At 48.5% G+C, this 20,957-nt stretch overlaps 1 protein-coding gene across 1 annotated transcript in view; it reads right to left on the bottom strand.

Moving 5' to 3' along the window:
- Positions 1–285: 285 nt before the first annotated feature.
- Positions 286–20,957, bottom strand: part of LOC146817397 (dynein axonemal heavy chain 5-like) — a 1,608,734-nt gene continuing 1,588,062 nt past the window's right edge. The window contains exons 105-106 of the mRNA XM_085609634.1: positions 20,204–20,365; positions 286–1,691 (exon numbers count right to left, since the gene is read on the bottom strand). Coding sequence (XP_085465760.1) covers positions 1,365–1,691; positions 20,204–20,365 — 489 coding nt within the window. The 3' untranslated portion in view covers positions 286–1,364. The remainder of the gene's footprint in view (positions 1,692–20,203; positions 20,366–20,957) is intronic.

The raw sequence follows: 20,957 nt of genomic DNA, 5'->3' as shown, positions 1-20,957 counted from the left end.
AATCCCGGATGGGCAACAGAAGGCATTTGAAAATAAAGTAATTTGGTCCAACAGAGATGTTTCCGGAGTGGTTCTATTAAACAGCGAAATAATGGACTTTAAAAGTGATATAAAGAATGGTTTACTATGGATAAAATTTGGTCAACTTGGAATAAGAAGTTCAGTTCATAGGATTGTTTTCCTCACTTACGCAGTGCAGCAGCTGAGTGTACAAAATGTACACCTTAATTTTACTATCTTACGATATGCCGTGCCATGGGACGATTCACGGCACTGTTTTGCACGAATTTACATTGCAATAATAAGCAAAAGTTAAAATATATAAGGGAAGGAGTGCATTCACCAATTACATAATTGCTTAGTGACACACCAGTAGCCATTTTGGCTTTTTTTATTTAGTGTTCGAACATGGTTGACAGCCATCTTTGAAGGGTACATTTTAAGTAAAAAAGAAAGTGCAAGGCAGCGCAAAAGAAGAAAGCGAGCAGCCCACTAGCACTTTGCAGCTGCTGGACCCTCGTAAAATAAAATATATTTTTTTTTAAAGCAATTTCAAGGAGCCAGGAAATACAAGTCCCCTCAAGTCATCAGTGGAAGGTTACAACTCATCCAGTCAGAATACTGTGGGAACGAAATTCTCTTGGGAGGGACAAACACAAGTATAGGGAGGAAAACAATTGCATCAAGAAAAGGGACCTGAGATAAACAACAAAGTCATCCATTCATGAGCAAGGGGCTGTATATGTTATGTACTTGAAACAATAAGATAGCTGTCTTCACAACACAAATATTCTTTTAGCAGTTTTATGATCCCATTCTTCATGATCAATTCAATTTTATAACCATAAAATGTCTTTGAAAAACAATTAGATACCACAATAGAAATACCGCAATCACATCCTATTTTGTCTTTATAACTGAAAAATCTGGATTCACCATTTACATAAATGTGTACAAGTCAATATATTTGAATCATTTGGGAAAACGCCATCAAAAGCCACCCAGATTTGAAAGTGTTGAAATTTACTCATAAGAAAATGCATGTGAACTGCAATAAATGGAGTTGAGTTTTAACAAATGGAAGTACAGATCATGGTTTACTGGATTTGGTGAATTTGAAGAAGGGTTGATACAAAAACATTTTCTCTTGCTCAAAGTAAAGTACTCCATTCCCAGGATAATCTCATTATCAGACAGAAAGACATGGTATACAGAATAATTATTGAAGCATTTTGTGTTTAAAAAAATCTGCCGTCAAATCTCTGTAAATTCTTTACATTGTTCAACAGTTCCACTGTCTGCAGTGTAGGCTTTAATGTTCAGCTGCAACTGATGGCTACAGAAGGTGTGCCCTGCACCTCAATTTAGAAAGGATAGATGGTGGTTTTCATGCCTCTAAGTGACCATCGAGAAGCAGGCACATTCTCCTTTTGGATGTCAAGGTGAAGAACAGGCTCTCGTGAGGAGGTTGAGGAGATGTAGACAGGACATGCAAACGTGTCAGATGCTTTAACAGGATCACTCATCCCTATCTTCTCCGACACAGTCAGGCAGTGCAGATGGATAACAGGCAGTAAGCTGGGGCTTTGCTTTGGTGAGGCATCAAGAAGTTCAGCATCAGTCTTATTCCAAGAGACACCCCAGATATGGATACCATGGATGAACATTCCTTCTTGTGGAGGATCTCGTATCTAATTGACAAGAAGAAACATTTTAGGTATCTCTTTTGTTTCAAAATTCAAAGTATTATTCAGCCATAGCAACAGTTAAAAGACATTTGGAAAGATGAGCCCTCTGGTTTTTGCTGAGACGATTTAAGCCTATGCTAATGATCTCCTCTTAGACATAGCTATGCATTTTGGGGTTTAAATGCCTCAAAATCGAATCTAGATGAAGGCTCCCAACTAGAGGCGCGCCTCTTGCTTTTGTCTAAAAGTTCTTCAGTGAACTGTTAGGGTCCCTCAAGCATTCGTGAGAGAGTTCCCACTGTAAGCTTATTTCATACATTTGGTAGTGTACTTTCCATGGGTGGAAAATATGTCTATATTCTTGTAATGACTGTGCCCGACTAACTGAGTGTAAACATCTGGAACTGTCTTAGAATGTGGAAATTCTTTTAATTTTAAGCCATGATTCTGAGTTGCATTACCTTTGTGTGTTTGACCCTTCATGCACTAATGACAACCAACCAGCCTGCCCAAATAACTAGCTCTCCATATATTGTATTGAAGCAAACAGGCCGTGTCCTTGCCTTCTCACTTGCTCATGGCTAATTACGGTAGTGTTGCAGTTGACAAATCAAGAACTCGAGAGATGGAATGATCAACAGTCTCAGTAGACGCTTTTCCAACTAGTTTCATCTATCCTATTCCTGTACTTATCCTCTGTATACTTCCCCTGAAACCCACATGACCGGTACTTCTCTAAAGGACTTAACTTTACCTTACTCATAGGATGCTAGCAATTTATAGCACAGTCAGCCCTGCAGGCTGTGGCAGCACCATGAGCAGATTTGCTATGGTTGGTGGCCCAGACCCCAACTAATCTTACCAATTCACGTTGCTAATAAGTTAGCCCATGACATGAAAACTGTTAAGAACATCATACTACTTGCTACCGCTTAAATGCACACTTCATATATGTGGACCAATGGTAGGCTGAGTTGTTGCTCACTCCCCATTTCACATGCGTATTTATCAAGCCTTTGTTCTGATGCAGCGTCACCAAAAGTGATGCAAACTGGTGCTACGCTTGAATTGTGACTTATGCTCTAGAACCACATTGTAACTGTGTTGCAACCACCCATGCGTTTTGATGGCAATCCCCATCAACTAACATTGGTAGACTGGAATTTGTGTGAAAAAATGACACCTCCTCGAGGCAAGCATAATGTTGAAGTAAAGTTTTGCTTTTTCCAAGCCTTTGAAACTTTGCAAGTGTGCTGTACTGTACAGCGCGCACACGCACACACAGGCACACACACACACACACACATACTCTCTCTTTCTCTCTTGTATAACTGTTAAACTGTCTAAAAATAGTATTTTGTCCAGGAGGGCTACCCTGCTAGTACAAAACTTATGCTAGATATCAGACATATACACTGGCACCCAAAGTGTGCCAGCATAGGAGGAGAGAGAAACAGTGCCCAATAAATACAGCTCTTTCTCTTAGACTCATTGCATCAAATCGTAGTAAATCTGCCACTGCGAATGTAAAAAGGTATGGCAAACGGTTAGGTCTGTACGCTCAGAAATACAAAGGTCACCCATAACTCCTCTACTCACTGGCTTGGTCAAAGACAGGAGGATAAGTGGACCAGGGTGAAACAGTGAACAGCCTGCAGTCTATTCAATCACTGCCTATCTTTGCACTCACCTCTGTCATCTGGTCTTCCCCTGCAGCACCTGTCGTTCTCTGTATTATTTCCCAACATGCTTATTTAGACAGCTGCATTGCCAGCCTCTTGAATACGTATTTGTAATCTCCAGTTTTGTGCTTTGTGAGTCCAGTTAGGAGAGGCAGCTCTGTACAGTGTGGCCAGGGCACACTTGTGGTGCCACAGGAGAGGACCACGAAGATAAAATCATCCATGAGCAGGTAAGAGTGTTGAGGTTGAAACACATTCCCTGTTGCAGAAACCACAATCTGCTCTTGTGCACTATTTTGTTTTTTTTTAATACATTTTTTATTCGAAACCGTTAGCACACAATAAAATACAAACAAGGGCCTACAACCACCAGGGCCGGCTGCCATAGAGCCCGAGGGCCCGCAGTGTAACGCCACACAATCCGTCGAACCATAGGCAAGGCGCCCGGCAGTTCGTAAGCACATATAACAGGCCGGGGCCATAGGCCAGGAGCAATTGAAAACAACAGTTTCATTTTGTATTAAATATAAAACACACTCAAGGCAATGAGAGTCCGAAGTAGCAGCGTGCTCTTCCCGGGACGGGGAATAACATATAGTGTCCAAAGCAGTTCCTGTCCGGAAGCTGTAGAGGGGGGCAATGGGAAAACAAAGCATGGAGCACACCTCAAGCCCTCCCGCGGAACGCGCGGATAGGGGGTCAGCGCAATATCGACCTCTAATGGCAGAGGCAGGGTGCAGATATGTCCCCGATATAGATTCCACGGACCCCATACCCTAGTCCATTTCCCTGGCTTACCTCTCGCCACATACGCCGTCTTTTCCCTAAACATACACAAGTCCATATTCTCCTTCCATACATCAATCGTGGGCGGCCTCGGGGAGCCCCATAGCTGTGCAATGTTACGCTTAGCCACCATATACCCCAAGGGCACCCACTGCGTCTGTGCCGCATTACAATCATTCGGTTCCCAGACATTCAACAAACACCTCCTAGCCTCTGGCAACAGGGCCACATGCGTGACCCCCTCCATTACGGTGTGGATACCGTTCCAGAATCGCACAACCTCCGAACATTCCCACAAGATATGAAGGAACGTGCCCGGCAGGCCACATCCACGCTTACACAATCCATCCATCGAATAACCCATACGCAGCAAACCGGGCCCTGTGACATACACTCTATGGAGGATCTTCAGCTGTACAAACCGTAGGCGGGCCGGGATCGCCACCTCTTTCGGGGAGGCCACCGCCGATACCCAGTCCTCATCATCCAATTCCAAGCCATCGCCCGTCCACGCCTCCCTCAAACGGAGCAGCACGTCCGCATGATCGTTAATGAGTTTCTTATAAATCAGGGAAATAGTGCTGTCGGGCACATAGCCATCCAACACTCTATCCTCCAGTGGGGAATACTCGGGGATAGCAGTAACATCCGGAGAGACCGAACAAAGTGCATGGTAGACTTGAGCATACCGGAAGTACTCTCTATCGTTTAATTTATATTCAATTTTAAGCATTTCGAACGTTTTGAAAGCTCCCTTCGCCCACAGATCACCCACCTTACATATACCAATCATATCCCATTTCTCAAAGCCTTTCGATCTCCACAAACAGCCCAACCACCCAGAAGCATACAACGGCGTCGCCCGAGTCAAGCGATCCCTCCACCCCATCGCAGCATTCACCGCGTGCCACACGTGCACCGCCACCCGCGTGGGTCCCGTCAACCGCGTGTCCTGGGTCACCGAGTACAGCGCCCTATTATAGTTTCCACCCGGAAGCAGGAGTTTATCCATCTCAAAGGCCGGGTTTAAGGCAAGACCATATATCCCGTGGTTCACCGCCGCCAACTGAGACGCCCAATAGTATTGTTTAATATCGGGGAGGGCGACCCCCCCATCATACCAAGGGAGCGTCAACTTGGCTAGAGCAATCCACGGCCGCCCGTCCCAAAACAGTTGGCGCTGAAGACCCTCCACCTCCCGGAAATAACGGGCCGGCACGACATCAAGAGTATTTTGCAAGGCATACAAGAAACGAGGCAGCGACATCATTTTAAACAATGCCGCCCGTCCGAGCGGCGAGAGCGGAAGTCGTCGCCATCTCGCTACGTCGGCCTTCAATCGCTGGAGGGGAGGCAGAAGGTTTCGCTCATAGCGAACCGCGGGGTCCAGTGAGATAAAGATTCCCAAATACTTGAACCCCAGGGTAGCAATCTGAGCTGGGCAACCCCGCGGCAGCAGGGGGGCATCCCCCGAGAGGACGTAGACGCACGACTTGGCCCAGTTGATGACCAGGCCGGAGTTGCGGCCAAAAGAATTCAGCACGTCCACCAATACAATTAGCGACTGCCGGGGAGACGTGAGATACAGAAGGATATCATCCGCGTAAAGGGAGACACGGTCTTCGAATTCCGGCGTCCATCTAATGCCTCGCAACGACGGCTCCCAACGAACCAGGCGGCGAGAGGCTCCAAAGAAAGTGCAAAGAGAAGGGGTGATAGCGGACACCCCTGCCGCGTACCTCTCCCCAGTGCGAAGGGAGCCGACACCCTACCATTCACTACCACCTGAGCCAGTGGGTCAGCGTATAGTAATTTTACCCAACCAATAAACTCCGGGCCGAACCCAAATTTCGCCAACACGGCCCAAATATATGGCCACTCCAAAGTGTTGAATGCCATAGTAGCATCCAAAGATGCCAAGATGGCCGGCTCACGTATGAATTCTGCTCTAGCAAGCACGCCGTGTAACCGCCTCAGATTTAGAGCGGTATTCCGATGGGGTATAAAACCAGACTGATCCTGATGAATCAAGTCGCCCACGACCCGAACCAGTCGGTTAGCCAACACTTTAGCCAGAATTTTGGGTTCTGCGTTCAACAGCGAAATGGGCCTATAGGAGGCGCAGCGATCTCGCGGCTTCCCCTCTTTGTGTATCACAACTATGCTGGCGAGGCGTTGGTCAGGGGGGAGGAAGCCCGCCGCACGTGCCGCCAAAAACATGTCTCGAAGATATGGTGCTACCTTATCGGGACGCAACTTGTAGAGTTCGATGGGAAGACCATTGGGACCCACCGCTTTACCCGAAGCAATCGAACAAGTGGCCAAAGCGATCTCATCTGATGACAACTTCGCCTCCATCAACACCGCGTCTGCCTCCAATAGGGTTGGCAATGCGATGTCTCTAAGCAGGCTATGGGAATCCTCCTCCAATCACAACGAGACCGGAGAGTATACTCCGCGGAAATGAGCTGCGAAGCAGTCCACGATCTCAACCGGGTCAGTCACACGCACTCCATCACTCCTCTCCACAACGGGCACCACCCTGCTAGCTCTCTCCTTCCTATCCAACCAAGCGATCAGTTTTCCGGCCTTATCCCCCACATCATACAACCGCCCTTGCTGCTCTCTACTCATCTCTTTAGCCGCTTCCGTGATTAACGCTCTGTAATCTGACTGTTTGAGGCTGAGAACATGCAATTTCTCCTCAGTGACCCCACTCTCCAAGTCCTCCTCCATTACAGCTATTTCCGCTTCCAGGCGGACCACCTCCGCTCTCTCGCACTTCTTAGTATGGGAGATAAGGGACAAGGCCTGCCCCCTGACCACCACCTTATAAGCCTCCCATAGGGAGACGGCCGACGACACCGACCCCACGTTATCAGTAAAGTAGTGATCAGTGGACTTGACCAACTCCGCGCGGATCTTAGGGTTACGGAGATACCAGGTGTTAATGGGTGCCACTCTCCCCTCTGCCCCAGAGACTACCCTCAGCTGCAACCATAGAGGGGAATGGTCAGAGATACCTCGGGCTAAATGACGCACCTCCCCAATCATTCCAGCTTGGGTCGCCGGCATAAGCATATAGTCAAGTCTCGAGAGACTCCCATGGGCCCCCGAGTGAAAGGTGTATTGCGCCTGTCCCGGATGCATCAATCTCCAGCAATCTACAAGTCCCAAAGTGTCCAAAAAACCCCCAACCAGGCCTGAGCCCTAGGGAGATCCCTGGGAGGGTGACGGTCCTCCAATCCGGAGACAACGGCATTAAAATCACCACCCAACACCAAAACCCCCCCAGGGAGTCCCAGGACCAAACGCCCCAAATCAGCAAACGTAGCCGTTTGTAACCCCGGAGGTACATACACAGCCACGAGCGACACAGTCCTGCCCTCCCATCTCCCCACCAGCGCCACATATCGCCCCCTATCATCGTAAAGCACTTCGTCCACTTCCAATGGGAGAGAGGCCCTAACCAGAATGCCCACTCCCCTAGAGCCAGAAGTAAAACCAGAGTGAGCGGCAAGGCGATAGCCCCTCCTATTTAGGGCCTGGAAGGAGTTCCCAATCAAATGTGTCTCCTGCAGGAAAACAATGTCGGGCGAGGCTCGTTTCAAGAACTGCAACACCACCCCGCACTTGATCCTGTCCCCCAGACCGTTCACATTCCACGAAAGGATTCTCAATCCCCTACCCCCCATCCCACTCCCGCACATGATACCCACATCCCGGAGAGCACAACCCGGAGAGTTCAGCAGAAAACTTCACATTTGCCTTGCAAAACAAGAAAACAACCATACCCAACAACCCCCCTCCCCCACAATCCCAGAACAACAACTCCCCCCTCCCTGCACCCCTGCTTGAGCCCAAACAGCCCCCCCCAACTTGCAGTGTGCCTGTCGCCCTAACCTATACCACAAAAAGAACCCCAGAAGGAGGAAAGGACCCCAATAAGCTCCCCACAACCCCCAGGCACTTGAAGGGCATGATGTACCAGATTAAAGTACAATTGAGCCAAGGTACAAAACCTCGCCAGTCTAGTCAATCGCCAGGAACCAAGTTCTAGCCCCGCTCCACCACATCCCGTTCGTTTTCCACCGTCCGACTGTCTCGGTCCCGTCCCCGCGGCAGAGCATCCAACCAGTCTCCAACTGCCTCCGGCCGGTCAAAAAAGTGGGAGCGACCCTGGAACTCAACCCGCAACCTCGCCGGGAACAACATCGCGTATTTCAACTCCATGTCTCTCAAGCGCCGTTTCACACCCAAAAATCCCAGCCGCTGTTTCTGGACCGCTTGCGTGAAGTCCGGATAGAAGCTGACATTGGAGTTCTCAAACTTCAGCGGCCCTGCCACCCTCGACGCCTGAAGGATAGCATCTCTATCTCGAAAGTTGAAAAGTCGGGCAATTATAGGCCTCGGGGGAGCACCCACTTTGGGCGCACCACCCGGAATCCTATGGGCCCGCTCCACCGCAAAGAACTTGCTCAATCCCTTGGGCGCGAGATGATTGATCACCAGATCCTCCACAAATAGATCTGCGGCAGATTCCTCCGATCTTTCTGGCACTCCGATGATACGAACGTTGTTCCGTCTAGCCCTGCTTTCAGAGTCCTCAAGTCGACGATCCGTCTGGTCACTGGCCAGCCGCAGCCGGCGGACCTCCGTCTGCAGGGCTGCCACATCCACAGTTAGGCTCGACACCGCTTGAGACAAAGAGTCGACCCGATCGTTGGTTTTGGACAGGTCTGCCCTGACCAAATTCACATCAATAAGGACCGCGTCCAATTTATGCGCCAGGGTATCAAACCGCTGACCCACCGCAGCCTTCATCTCCTCAATGGCGCCCATAACGTCCTGCAGGGTCAATTCTGACGATGGGCCCGAAACCTCTTTAGCCCTCTCAGGCGATTTATGCAAGCCACTGGGGGATCCCTTCAGCTGCGCATACCGATCAATATTGTTGGCCTGTGCATAGGATCCCCTCCGGGTTGACTTGGGTTTCGACTTGTCACCGTCTAGTCTAGTCGCCATCGTCCGGAGGCCACCAAAGTTGGCACTCGTCGAAGCCGGGGACAGGAACCAGTTGGCCAAGCCAGCCGAACACTGCAGTCGCGGGCAGGAAGTCCGTGTGTAGCCCGAAAGTCAGGCCAGACACTCCGCCGTCCGCTCTCCTCTGAAACACCGAGGTCCCTCAGCCGATCTCAAAAGGACAGACTCGAAAACGAAAGTGAAAGTGCGGGGTACGCGGCAAGTCAGGCTCAGCCTGCCGCTGTTGTTCACTTCGTACCTGGGCACCCCACCAACTCGAGATCGGGACCTAGGCAACAGCAGGCCGCAATCTTCGGAGGGCGACCATTCGGGTTCCCGGCGTCCGATCTGAATTTGGAAAACGGGTGGCACCTCAGCGCGGATGCATCAGCAAAAGCCCATCAAGTTTACCAGGATTTAGTCAGGATAGACGTGGGAGGTTGCGGAGGCCCTCGAGAGCCGTAAGCCTACGCGGCCATCTTGGTTGCGCGCTAGGCTCCTCCCCTCTTGTGCACTATTAACTGTAACACCACTCTAGCAGCAGCAGTTGGCATTGGGTCTTCTTGCTCATGAATGTCCCCCTAATTTGCTCTTGCAACAGCGATATGCTGCGGTATCCCTGAATCTTCCAGTAGTGACATGGAAAGAATGACTTAACAAAACCCCAAAAATACCTAATTTGCACCTGATTGCTGCTGCTGAACAAGTGATGTATCTCCTCCTCTGAATCTTAACTTGTATGACATTTTAAAAATTTAAAAAATGTTTTACAAAAGACAAAATGAAAAGGGTACAATTAAAATAGCACTTAAACAATTTAGAACATAATTACAACAAAAATATAACTAAAAACCTATCAAACACATAACTTTTTATCTACGATAGACTACTAAAACCCATGAAATCTAACATCATCTTTTAATAGTTTAACTTAATGCAACTACTAAATTAACAAACCAAGTTCTAACTAGCAAGCCCTATAATAACAACATCCAAACAGACAATTGTTATGGTTGTGAGCTTGCCCTGTCATTTTCATCTGCAGACTATCACAACCCACAAAGGAATAAGAACGTGTCTGAGACCTATGTAGGCACCTGAATCCCCCCTGGCATCTCTGTCCCCAGAGGTTTTAAAGTGCTTCACTGGCAAGTTGAGATTCAAGCCTGCTCATCAAGCGTTTAATCTCCCAATACGATCCATTAGAGTTTTGAGTCTCTTTACATTTTTCACTGGAGCCTGCTGCTTGAAGATAAAAAGTTTGGCCAGTCTTAAGCCTCAGGTCCTCCAATAAAGGTTTTTTAGTTAGGGCTCAACTTGAAGGAAGCAGATTGCAGTGTAAATATGTGAAATTGTATGTATCCTCTACCTGTCAGTCATGCAGTTTGTGTGATTGTCTATGGACAATGATTCGTTGGCCATGAAAAACTACAGACAACGGCAGAAATCTGGTCCATCTACAGACGAAATTCGCGCAATTTTTATAGCTCAATCTTTCTCAGCCAGACTGAGAAAAAGGTTACATTTTCAATGATTCACAAAATTTTTCCAGTAACCACTTTTCATTCCATATGCTTTTCAATGAAAACGACTGAAAGGAAAATGTTATGTTCAGTTTGCTCCTAAACTTTTGAACATATTGCCACTACTATTTGACTGGAATCAGTTTCGGAGGTTTTGTGCGGCTCTAGTAGAAGTATGTTCTTTTACTTTTCTTCATTGTCTTCAGATGTGCAATCATTGACTGGTTGCAAAAGAATCAGCTGTTAAAGACATTTAACACAGAGCTGTGCTGCATAAATGTCATTATCATTAAGTATAGTATTTGGGAAATAGTGCTTAACAGCTTGACGTGAGAATCTGAATACTGGCATAGGTCTTTGTTAGAAATCGGGTCTCTAGTTGGCAAAGGTATGCACCCTGTCCAAGTAAGGACCACAATTCCAGTCAGGGAAAGTCAGTCACACACTTAAATCAGCCCGTGCTCACCCTCTGGTACTTTGGCACGGAGCAGTCATGTTTAACATAAGGGGAGCATTTCTACCTGTCCAGTCGCACGAGGGGGTCGCTCTGCCACTAGTGACCTCGCCGCATTGCAGGAGCCCTGACGCTGTGGTCGCCCCCGCCGCCGAGCAGCTGACATCGCTCGACCGCGGAGTGGGGCGGACTACAGTACCCAACCTGCCTCAGGACACCGCCCACTTCCTAGTTGCCGCGCCTGGAGGCGTTTAAAAGCAGGCAGCTCCCCTAGAGGAGCGGGGAGCATTTCTACCTGCCCAGTCGAACGAGGGGGTCGCGCTGCCACTAGTGACCTCGCCGCATTGCAGGAGCCCTGACGCTGTGGTCGCCCCCGCCGCCGAGGAGCTGACATCGCTCGACCACGGAGTGGGGCGGACTACAGTACCCAACCTGCCTCAGGACACCGCCCACTTCCTGGTTGCCGCGCCTGGAGGCGTTTAAAAGCAGGCAGCTCCCCTAGAGGAGCGGGGAGTATTTCTACCTGCCCAGTCGAACGAGGGGGTCGCGCTGCCACTAGTGACCTCGCCGCATTGCAGGAGCCCTGACGCTGTGGTCGCCCCCGCCGCCGAGCAGCTGACATCGCTCGACCGCGGAGTGGGGCGGACTACAGTACCCAACCTGCCTCAGGACACCGCCCACTTCCTGGTTGCCGCGCCTGGAGGCGTTTAAAAGCAGGCAGCTCCCCTAGAGGAGCGGGGAGCAGTTCTACCTGTCCAGTCGAACGAGGGGGTCGCACTGCCACTAGTGACCTCGCCGCATTGCAGGAGCCCTGACGCTGTGGTCGCCCCCGCCGCCGAGCAGCTGACATCGCTCGACCGCGGAGTGGGGCGGACTACAGTACCCAACCTGCCTCAGGACACCGCCCACTTCCAGGCAGCTTCCTCCGCCTCGCGGACGCGCGCGGGCGACGCCGGGCTGAGCCCAGGCAGAGGGCGGGCCGTCTGCGGCCGGAGGAGGCTGGGTTGGGCCCCCCCCCGAAAATCGTGACTGTTGCTATCAGGTAGCCCATATAATTAGTTGCTCCTAGCTGTTCTAGGTTACTACTAGGGGTTTTGTTTTTACATTTGGGCTGGTCTTGTTGTAGCGATGTCAACCCGCTCAGGCAAAAGCCTGAGGAGAGGCGCGGGGGAGTGGAGGGGGATGGAGGGGGTATGGTTGGCACTATGGACAAGTTTATTACGCGTGTGGCTAATGTTATTGACAAAGAAATCGCCATGGCTGAGCGGCGGCTATCTCGAGGTCCCCCTGGACATAGACGATCATCGTTGGGCTCGATAGCTTTGGTCCCCTCCCCAGAGCGAACACTGGACCCATCTGCCCCCGCCCCTTCCCCCCTGGACCACCCTCGTGTGGCCGCCCTAAGAGCTAGTATAGATGGGTTGGAAATTTTGACGGCCATGGCACTCCATGCTGAAAACAATCTGGCCTCAGATCTAATGGCGAATGAGACAGCTATCTCCTCGTTGCCTTTGGCTAATCCTTTTACTCACCCGATGTCGCCCTCACCATCGGCCCTTGTGGTGCAGGCAGAAATACACTCAGTCCCCACTAAAAGGAAAAGATTGTCTACCCCATGGAAAAGTAGACTGGTTAAAGACCATAAGAGACCTACGTGGGTTGGCGTCAGGACGGGTGGCTTACGTAAGGCAGTAGGGTGGGATTCCAGCCCGCTACAGGGAGAGAAGGGGGAGGGTACATCTGGAGGGCCAGTGGTTAGTGCCTGTGAAGAACAGACTGGTGGCCTTGCAGCGTCCTCACCCCCAGAGTCTCTCCTAATTGAAAACATGGAGAAAATGATGAAATCCTTACTCCTCCCGGTGTTAGATAAAATCAGGGGGCTATCAGAGCGGGTGGATAAAATGGAGCAGGCAACCCTAGACAATTTTTTCTCCCTAAAATCATTCATTAAATTGCATTTAAGAATTAGGGAGGATGGGCCGGGGGGGAACTGACAGCAGGGAGACCCCTATAGTTCAACAAGGCACAGCTACTACAGCAGGCATTAAGCCAGTTGTACCTGAGGTGACTGATGGTAATTTGCATCCTACCGTTATGGCTGTAGGGATAGCGAGGAAACCTGGGCCATCAGTACTCAAGCCAGTAGAGAAATTAAAGCCCCCTAAGGCCGCTAATAACATCTTAGGTAAAAGGTCGGCATGTGCCACAGCTTCTGGCACCCCTGGCAAAGCAAACTCTATCACCTCAGCCGTCATTCCAGTAGCCCCTTGTACACCTGAGACTTTAACACCTAAATCAGCTAATCCTGTAAAGATCCATGCACAGCAGACAGGTGAGGGTCTTAAGGGTGGGAGGGCCTACAATGTTAATCTCCCCCCTGACTGTCAGCCCTATGTAGCCGTGTTGACTGGGGTCCCTGTGCTCAGTCCGGGTAAGCGTGAGACATTTGCTGAACTGTATAACAAGACCCTATTTTGGCCTAAAGAAAACAGACCCTTGCCCAAATTTTGGGAGGGACGGATCATCCAAGTAAGGAGAGTTGGCTGGATTGGTACTAAGCAAAAAACTATCAGTGGGGATTGCATCATAGTAAATTGTGAGGATCCAAGGGTTGCTAGCTTTGTATGCAGTGGACCTGTGAGGGAGCATAGCCCAACAGGTAGCGGGGGACCAATTGGCATCCACGACCTTAGTTATTCTAATCCCCCTAATTTGCCAGTGAGGCCAGCCGGAACCCCTATGTGGGAGGATTGGGATGGCAGACAGATTCGTGGAAGCCTCTCCCAATTTAGCCTATTTGGTAATACCCCTTGCCAGCCGCATGGTCGTTTTTGGCAAGGCTACTGACATGCAATCTGCCCAATACAGGAGATGCAAAACGTGGCACCCGGGGAGAGATTAGCTAGTAGTCTAATATTTGGAGAGGAGTTGGTGGGGTCACCTACTAGTACCCTTTTTCCACCAACTATCTCTAGGGGGCATTCACCGGTGGCTCCACCCGAAGCACTCGCACCATCACTGCTCAGTAGAGTCAGTTGAGGGGGACATTTTAATCCTGGATGCTGTGGCGTCGCCTATTATTGAGGTGGCTACTGCCACTGCTAATGCCCCTCCTGTAAGTGAATCAGCAATGGGGCAGGGAGGGGCTGGCAGTGTGTCCCTGAAGGTAGCCAGCTGGAATATAGCGGGCCTTGCACGGAACACAAGCATACCAGACTGGAATGTATTCATAGAACCGTTTGGGATCTGCTTGTTCCAGGAAACCTGGTGCTTGGAACCTCTACATAAGATGGGTTATACTACCTATTTTGTTCCTGCCATACGACCGAGTGGAGGGAAGGTGCGCCCCTCGGGAGGGCTATTAATTTGGGTAAGCATCTCCCTGCGGTACTTCATTAAATGTATAGCTACTAAGTCTCCTGACCTTCAGAGGCTAACAGTGAGAGGGCCATGTGGAGGGAGAGTGCTTGAAATCTTTAATATTTACGTCAGAGGCACACGGGGCGGCTCGTCCACCCTGCCCTCAACTGGCATTGACGAGGAACTCAGAAATTGTAGCGCTGATTCCCTCGTCATGCTAGCGGGCGACTTTAACTGTACATTTGAACCCCTTGCTGTGGACGATGTGCTAGGCACCAGAGACGATGATGCAAGGAGAGGTATTCCACCGTTACAAATTACGCCAATTAGAAGATGGACCCAAAGTGCCATTGACCTTAATGCCCTTTGCTTGGAGCATGGCCTTAGAGCAACTAATGGCAGATCTAATTCAGATCAATTGGGGGCCCATACGTTCAACAGAGTAGGGCATTCCTCACGGATTGACTATATACTGCTGAACTATCGTTTGTGGGCTCACCTGGTGGATATGGTGGTCTTGCCGGCCATCGACAGTGACCACAACCTTTTGTCTCTGTCTCTGTCCCCTCTATGGATGGGATACTCCCTACCCCCAATCCCCCACGTGTGGAGAACAACACATGAAGTGTGTCCCTCTAACGATGGTAGGCGCCTGAAATGGAAGAACATTGCTGGTAATGAGGGAAAGATCTTGGAGGTAAAATCCATAATGGCTAATATTGTACCTCGTTTAGATTCCCCCCCAATTAGTGCGCAGGAGGTACCCACACTGTTTGCCCAAACTACGAACGCACTAGGCGAACTGTTTTTAGTCCATAATGCGGGAAGGAGGGCTTATAAAAGAGGCGCTACGAAGGGCATTGCTGGGTGGTTTTCACCTGCTTGTCGCGACGCCAAAGGGGAATTAATAAGGGCAGTGAAATCCAAGAATGGAGCCCTGATAAGCGTTGCTAGGGGCAATTACAGGAGGGCTATATTTAAGGCAAAGGTAGAATGGGAGAACCAGTTTTGGTATGACTTGTAGGCCGCAAGCTCAAGGAAAGACCCGAAGGGTTTCTGGGACCTACTAAGAGCTAGGGATAAACCCGTGGACACAATGATATCATGCAACATACCGGAGGATGCGTGGTTTGACCACTTTTCCCAGCTCTACACAATGCTCCCGGGTAAGGGGGTAAGTTTGGCAGAACAGTATCCCTTAGTACCCTGCGAGTTTAATGATGAGCTCCTGTTTACAGCCAAGGAAGTGGTAGGGGCGATCAAATGTCTTGTCCCCAATAAAGCAGCGGGTCCGGACGGCATACCAAGGGACTTGCTACGCATTAACCCGGAGGAGTGGGGAAAACGTATTGCTGCCCTACTGAATGCTAGTTTTGATGGGGCAACTTTCCCGGTCTCATGGAAGGGTGCTGAGGTCGTTCCAATCTTTAAAAAAGGGAGTCGGAACGACCCTGCCAATTATCGCCCCATAAGCCTCTTAGACTCTTCACAGAAGGTGGCGGGAAATGTGGTTTTGGGCAGAGTACTGCAGTGGGTTGAGGAAAAGGGCATTCTTTCTGACTTCCAGGCCGGTTTTAGATCGGGTATGGGGACGATAGAGCAATCCTTCCGGCTTATGATGCTGTATTAGAAGGTGGTTGTACTGGGCAAAGGCAGTCTGTATCTCGCTTTTATAGACCTGCGGACTGCCTTTGACCTGGTCCCACGCAGCCAACTCTGGAGCGTGCTCGAGGAACAGGGCATTCCACCATACTTATTAAACATGCTAATTAAACTACATGCTGACAATTTTGCACAGATCAGGTGGGGTAATCAGGGACAAAAAACAGCACGAATACCTGTAAATAGAGGGGTACGCCAGGGATGTGTTCTAGCCCCCACTCTGTTCTCATTGTATGTTAATGGAGTGGTGGAGCACCTGCTGCAACATCCTGCAGATGCACCATCCCTGGCTGGCAGAAGAATACCTACCCTCCTATTTGCAGATGATACCCTCCTGATCTCTAAAACCCCGGTAGGCCTGCAGAGTCTGTTAACTAGCTTTAAATCTTTTTGTGATGCAAGGGGGTTAGTTATTAACACAGGGAAAACTAAGTACCTGGTCCTTAACCCCCCGAAAAAGATAGCTAAACCACCGACCTTAGATTCTGTTCCCCTCGAGAGGGTTACGGAGTTCGATTACCTCGGTATTCGCCTCTGCGACTCTATGAGTTGGAAATGTCACCACCAAAAGATGCTGCTGACCCACAAGAGGGTGGTGGGTGCCCTTCTTAAGGAACAACGTGCCTCAACCCTCAAACCCATTGCCCCTATATTAGACATCTACAGGGCAAGGGGTGTCAGTGCAGCACTTTATGGAGCTGAACTCTGGTGGGTACACAATGTGGATCAGTTATCCCGCTCAGAAAGTAAATTCCATAAAGATCTAATGGGGCTCCCCCATAGTGCTCCAACCCTTCCACTGCTTCTAGATATGGGTACTCGGGCAATTAGTGATCAGGCTAGGCTCCGTCCTCTCCTTTTATGGGCGCGAATCTGGAGAGTCCCAGAAATGTCTAGCTATGCGGAAGGCTTAACTGATGTATTGGCCCTGCCAGGCTGGCCAAAGATTTGTTGGTTGAGGGAAGTCAAGCGCCTTCTCGGCAATCTTGGCCTAGGCGACGCTTGGAACAATAGAACTGCCCCCCCCAAAATCTGTCCTAAAGAAGATATATTGGAGATGGGTAGCCGATGGCAGAAGTAGTAATGCCAATTTGTGCAGGACCACCTTGGATTTCCTTTTGGTAAAGGATGTGTTTTTTTGTGAACCATATTTGGATACTATTACAAACCGCAGGGACAGGGCTCTATATTTCCAATTCAGGGTAGGTCTACTTCCCGTCGGGGAACTGACCTCTAGGTGGAAGGTTCCGGCCCAAACAATCTCTTCCTGCCCATTCTGTGAAAATAGGACAGAGTCTGTTCCCCATTTATTGTTTGAATGCCCGGCTTATGTAGACCCCCGCAGTAGATGGTTAAAACCACTCTGTAGAGAACTTGGAACTAGACATTACAAGGAGGCCCTACGTATATTGAAAAATGACCCACGGCCCCTTTTTGCTTGTGGCTTAGCAAAGTTCCTAGGATGGGCTTGGCGTATTAGATCAATTAGGCTTTTGTATCTTGTTTAATCTGTATTTTTAACTGTTTTTATCTAATTTATTGGCGCCACTTGTAGTATGAAATGTATGTTTATTTTTCTATGTATTGGCTCCTTTTATTCTTTTATTGTTCATTAGTCTACGTACTGCTTTTTAAGATATTCATTATATCGAAATAAAGCTGATTGATTGTTTAACATAAGAGGCAATGTGTAAAGCAGTTGTGCATACTTGGATACAGTAACACAGGGAAAACACCAAATAAAAGACTCCACAATGACGTATGAAAATAGTATCTCTTTTACTCTTCAAAACAAGATAAAAATGATGAGATCCAATGATGAGACTCTCGCCCCGGGCCAGTGCGAAGCAATGCTTTCAAAGTTACTACAGTCAAAATGCAATCTCAAGGTTGCGGGAGACTGATCTACTTGATCAGTTCAGGGCTTCCCATGAGAGTGCTGGGGGGGGGCCTAAGCCCCGGGGTGCACAGTACCTTTCTCAGGGGATTGTAGTGGTGCAGTCGGCCTCAGGATCGGTACCCACATTTCTGGAGTATCCCCTTGCTGAATAGGATGCGCCACTAAAGTCACGGAGGGCAGACAGCCAACTTTGCTTGATACGAGCAGAGTGGGCCAGGTAGTGCTGGAGTGCCTTCGGGTGCTGCAACTTCAGCGAAGTTGACAAACATGAAGTTCTGCACTCAAGCAAGCAGACATGGCGGTTCTTGATGGGTGCACTACACTGATGTGTGTGGGTGCCCAAAAGTGGCTGCCAACACTCTGCGAAGCCCCAGGATTGGTTGAGGGCAAGTCAGGCAGAGTCAGACTCTGGATTAGCAGAGCCTCACAGCGAACATCTGTGCAAATGAAATCTTTGATGGGCCTGTGATTTACTGACTAGGGGGCAAACCAACAAGCCCTTGGAGTTATTTCGGTTGCAACAGGTTGAAGAGAACAGGTCCAGTCCTTCTTATTGCCGAGGTCAGAGGCTACAGGCCAACACAGCAGAACAGGTAGCAAGATGGCAGAACCTCCTGTATCCCAGCAATCAGCAGGCAGCATGCAAACACAGCAAAGCAGTGAGCAAAGTGACAGTGCCCCCTGTAGCACAGAGACTCTTCTTGGCAGAGTCTCCATGGGATCCTGAAGTGAACTAGTGAGAGGGGGGGGTCATAGACCCAATACATATGCCCAGATGTGTCCTTGAAGTGGGGGTGACTACAAAGCATGATCTTTGTGGTGCACAAGTCTCCTCTCAGCCCAGCTCTGTCTGCCAGCCTATATGTGGGGGGTAGTATTTTGTGTGTGGAATGGCCTCTACCTCTTCAGGTGTATGTGTCAGCTGAATGCAGATGCAGCTGAGTGTCCTGTACTTGTGGCTGTCTAGAGGAAATGCACAAAGTGTAGCTGTCACCCCGCCCCAGACTTGTATTGGAGACATGCTGAAAGGCACACAAGACAGCTAAGAACAGAGAGATGTCCACTTTCTAAAAGTGGCATTCTAGATTAGTAATACCATATCCAAATTTACAACTAAAGATGATTTGTCTTTACTAATCCAATGATATAAAACATAAAGCAGCTACTCCTCTGCAAACAGGAATTACACTTAAAATGAGTATTTAAGGAATTCCCTATGTTAATCTCTGATAGGAGCAGGCCTCACAGTAGTGAAAACGAACTTGGCTGGTTGTCACTACCAGGACATCTAAAGCAAAAAGGTACATGCCTTACCTTTTACATACACAGCACCCTGCCCCTAGAGCTCCCCAGGGCCTACCTTAGGGGTGACTGACATGTAATAAAATATGAGTTTAAGGCTTGGCAAGTAGAAAATGCCGAATCAAAGTGGCAGTAAACGTCGCCCACAGGCCCTGTAGTAGCAGGCCTGAGTCAGGTTTGAAAGGCTACTTCTGTGAGAGGCACAATCAGTGCTGCAGGCCCACTAGTAGCATTTGGTTTACAAGCCCTGGGTATATGGTATACCACTTTACCAGGGGCTTATAAGTGAACCACATATACCAATCATGGAGAAAATAATTGTCAACACATTTTAGGTAACAGCATTAGCACATTAGAACTGGTTAACATTGGTAATGTGCACAGAATCCTGAAGCCAATAAAAGCAAAGTCAAAAACTGGAGGTCATTATGCAAAAAGTCAGGGGAAAACATGCCAAAAGATGCCAGATCTAACAGTCTGCTTGGTTCATCTGCACCTAGGCACAAATCTAGATTGTTCAATTTTATCAGCCCTAAAAATGTATAAGGGCACAGAGTAGCATCAAAAACTCTTAACATTGTCCTAACTACTGATGGGAAAAAACTCAATATAACATTGTCCTAACTACTGATGGGAAAAACTCAATATTGGCATGTATTCGTATAAAAGCACATTGGCATATGTTAACTAAAGTTATTTATATACCCTTAAGAGTAAATGGCAGTTGATACGCACCTTTATTTGGTTATTACGGCGTTTGACATGACAGAGAAAAGTCATCTTAACATGTTTATGAGATTTATTACAATATTTTAAATACTTACATGGTCTTTGTCTCTTTGTGTTATTTCTGTTTTAAAAACTATCGGTTCAGCATTGCCTGTTCGTTCTGAATACTGGCGGATAGTTTCTTGCTTTAGCACAGATAATAGGCCTTTTGGATTCCTGAATGCTCCAAGCCAGTAGCTTGGCATTTTCTCTCTGCCCTGATAAATAGACAAGAGGCATTTTTTGTAGGAGAAAATCACATAACGCCTGCTTCTAGAAAGAAGATATTCCAGCAAGTTAAATGTTATGTTCAAAATAAAATTATTTGAAAAAAAGAAAGATAAAACGGACACAAATAAAAACTTGTTAGCAAAGGTTACATTTATCCTGAAACATAAGGAGAGACAAGCATGCTAAGCCAATCTTAAACAAGCGGTCACACCTTCAGACCCCACAATGCTTGTTATACAGACCCATACAGGAAAGAACAGCTCAGACTACTTGGAGTATTTAGCATGTTTTATACAAATAGAAGGTTTTTTCATTACCACTCAACTCTAATTGAGTCTAACAGACTTTTTGGTAGGCTTGTGGCAGGGTGGAGAGCTAAACAGAATGGATAGCCGATGTAAGGTGATCGGATACTACTGGCATTGGCTTCTGCTGATACTATTCTTCAATTAAACATTGTTTTTTTTATTATTCTTGGTGCTTAGAATCTTGCACATATATTTTTCTCCTCCCACCGTTTTAAAGAACAAGTTACTCACCTTCGGTAATACCTTAACTGGTAGCGACTATACCTGCAGA

Source organism: Triturus cristatus, chromosome 6 (genome assembly GCF_964204655.1).
Source record: "Triturus cristatus chromosome 6, aTriCri1.1, whole genome shotgun sequence".
Classification (NCBI taxonomy): Eukaryota; Metazoa; Chordata; class Amphibia; order Caudata; family Salamandridae; genus Triturus; species Triturus cristatus.
The sequence above is the reverse complement of the archived record's forward strand: the minus strand, read 5'-3'. Positions and strand labels throughout refer to the sequence as shown.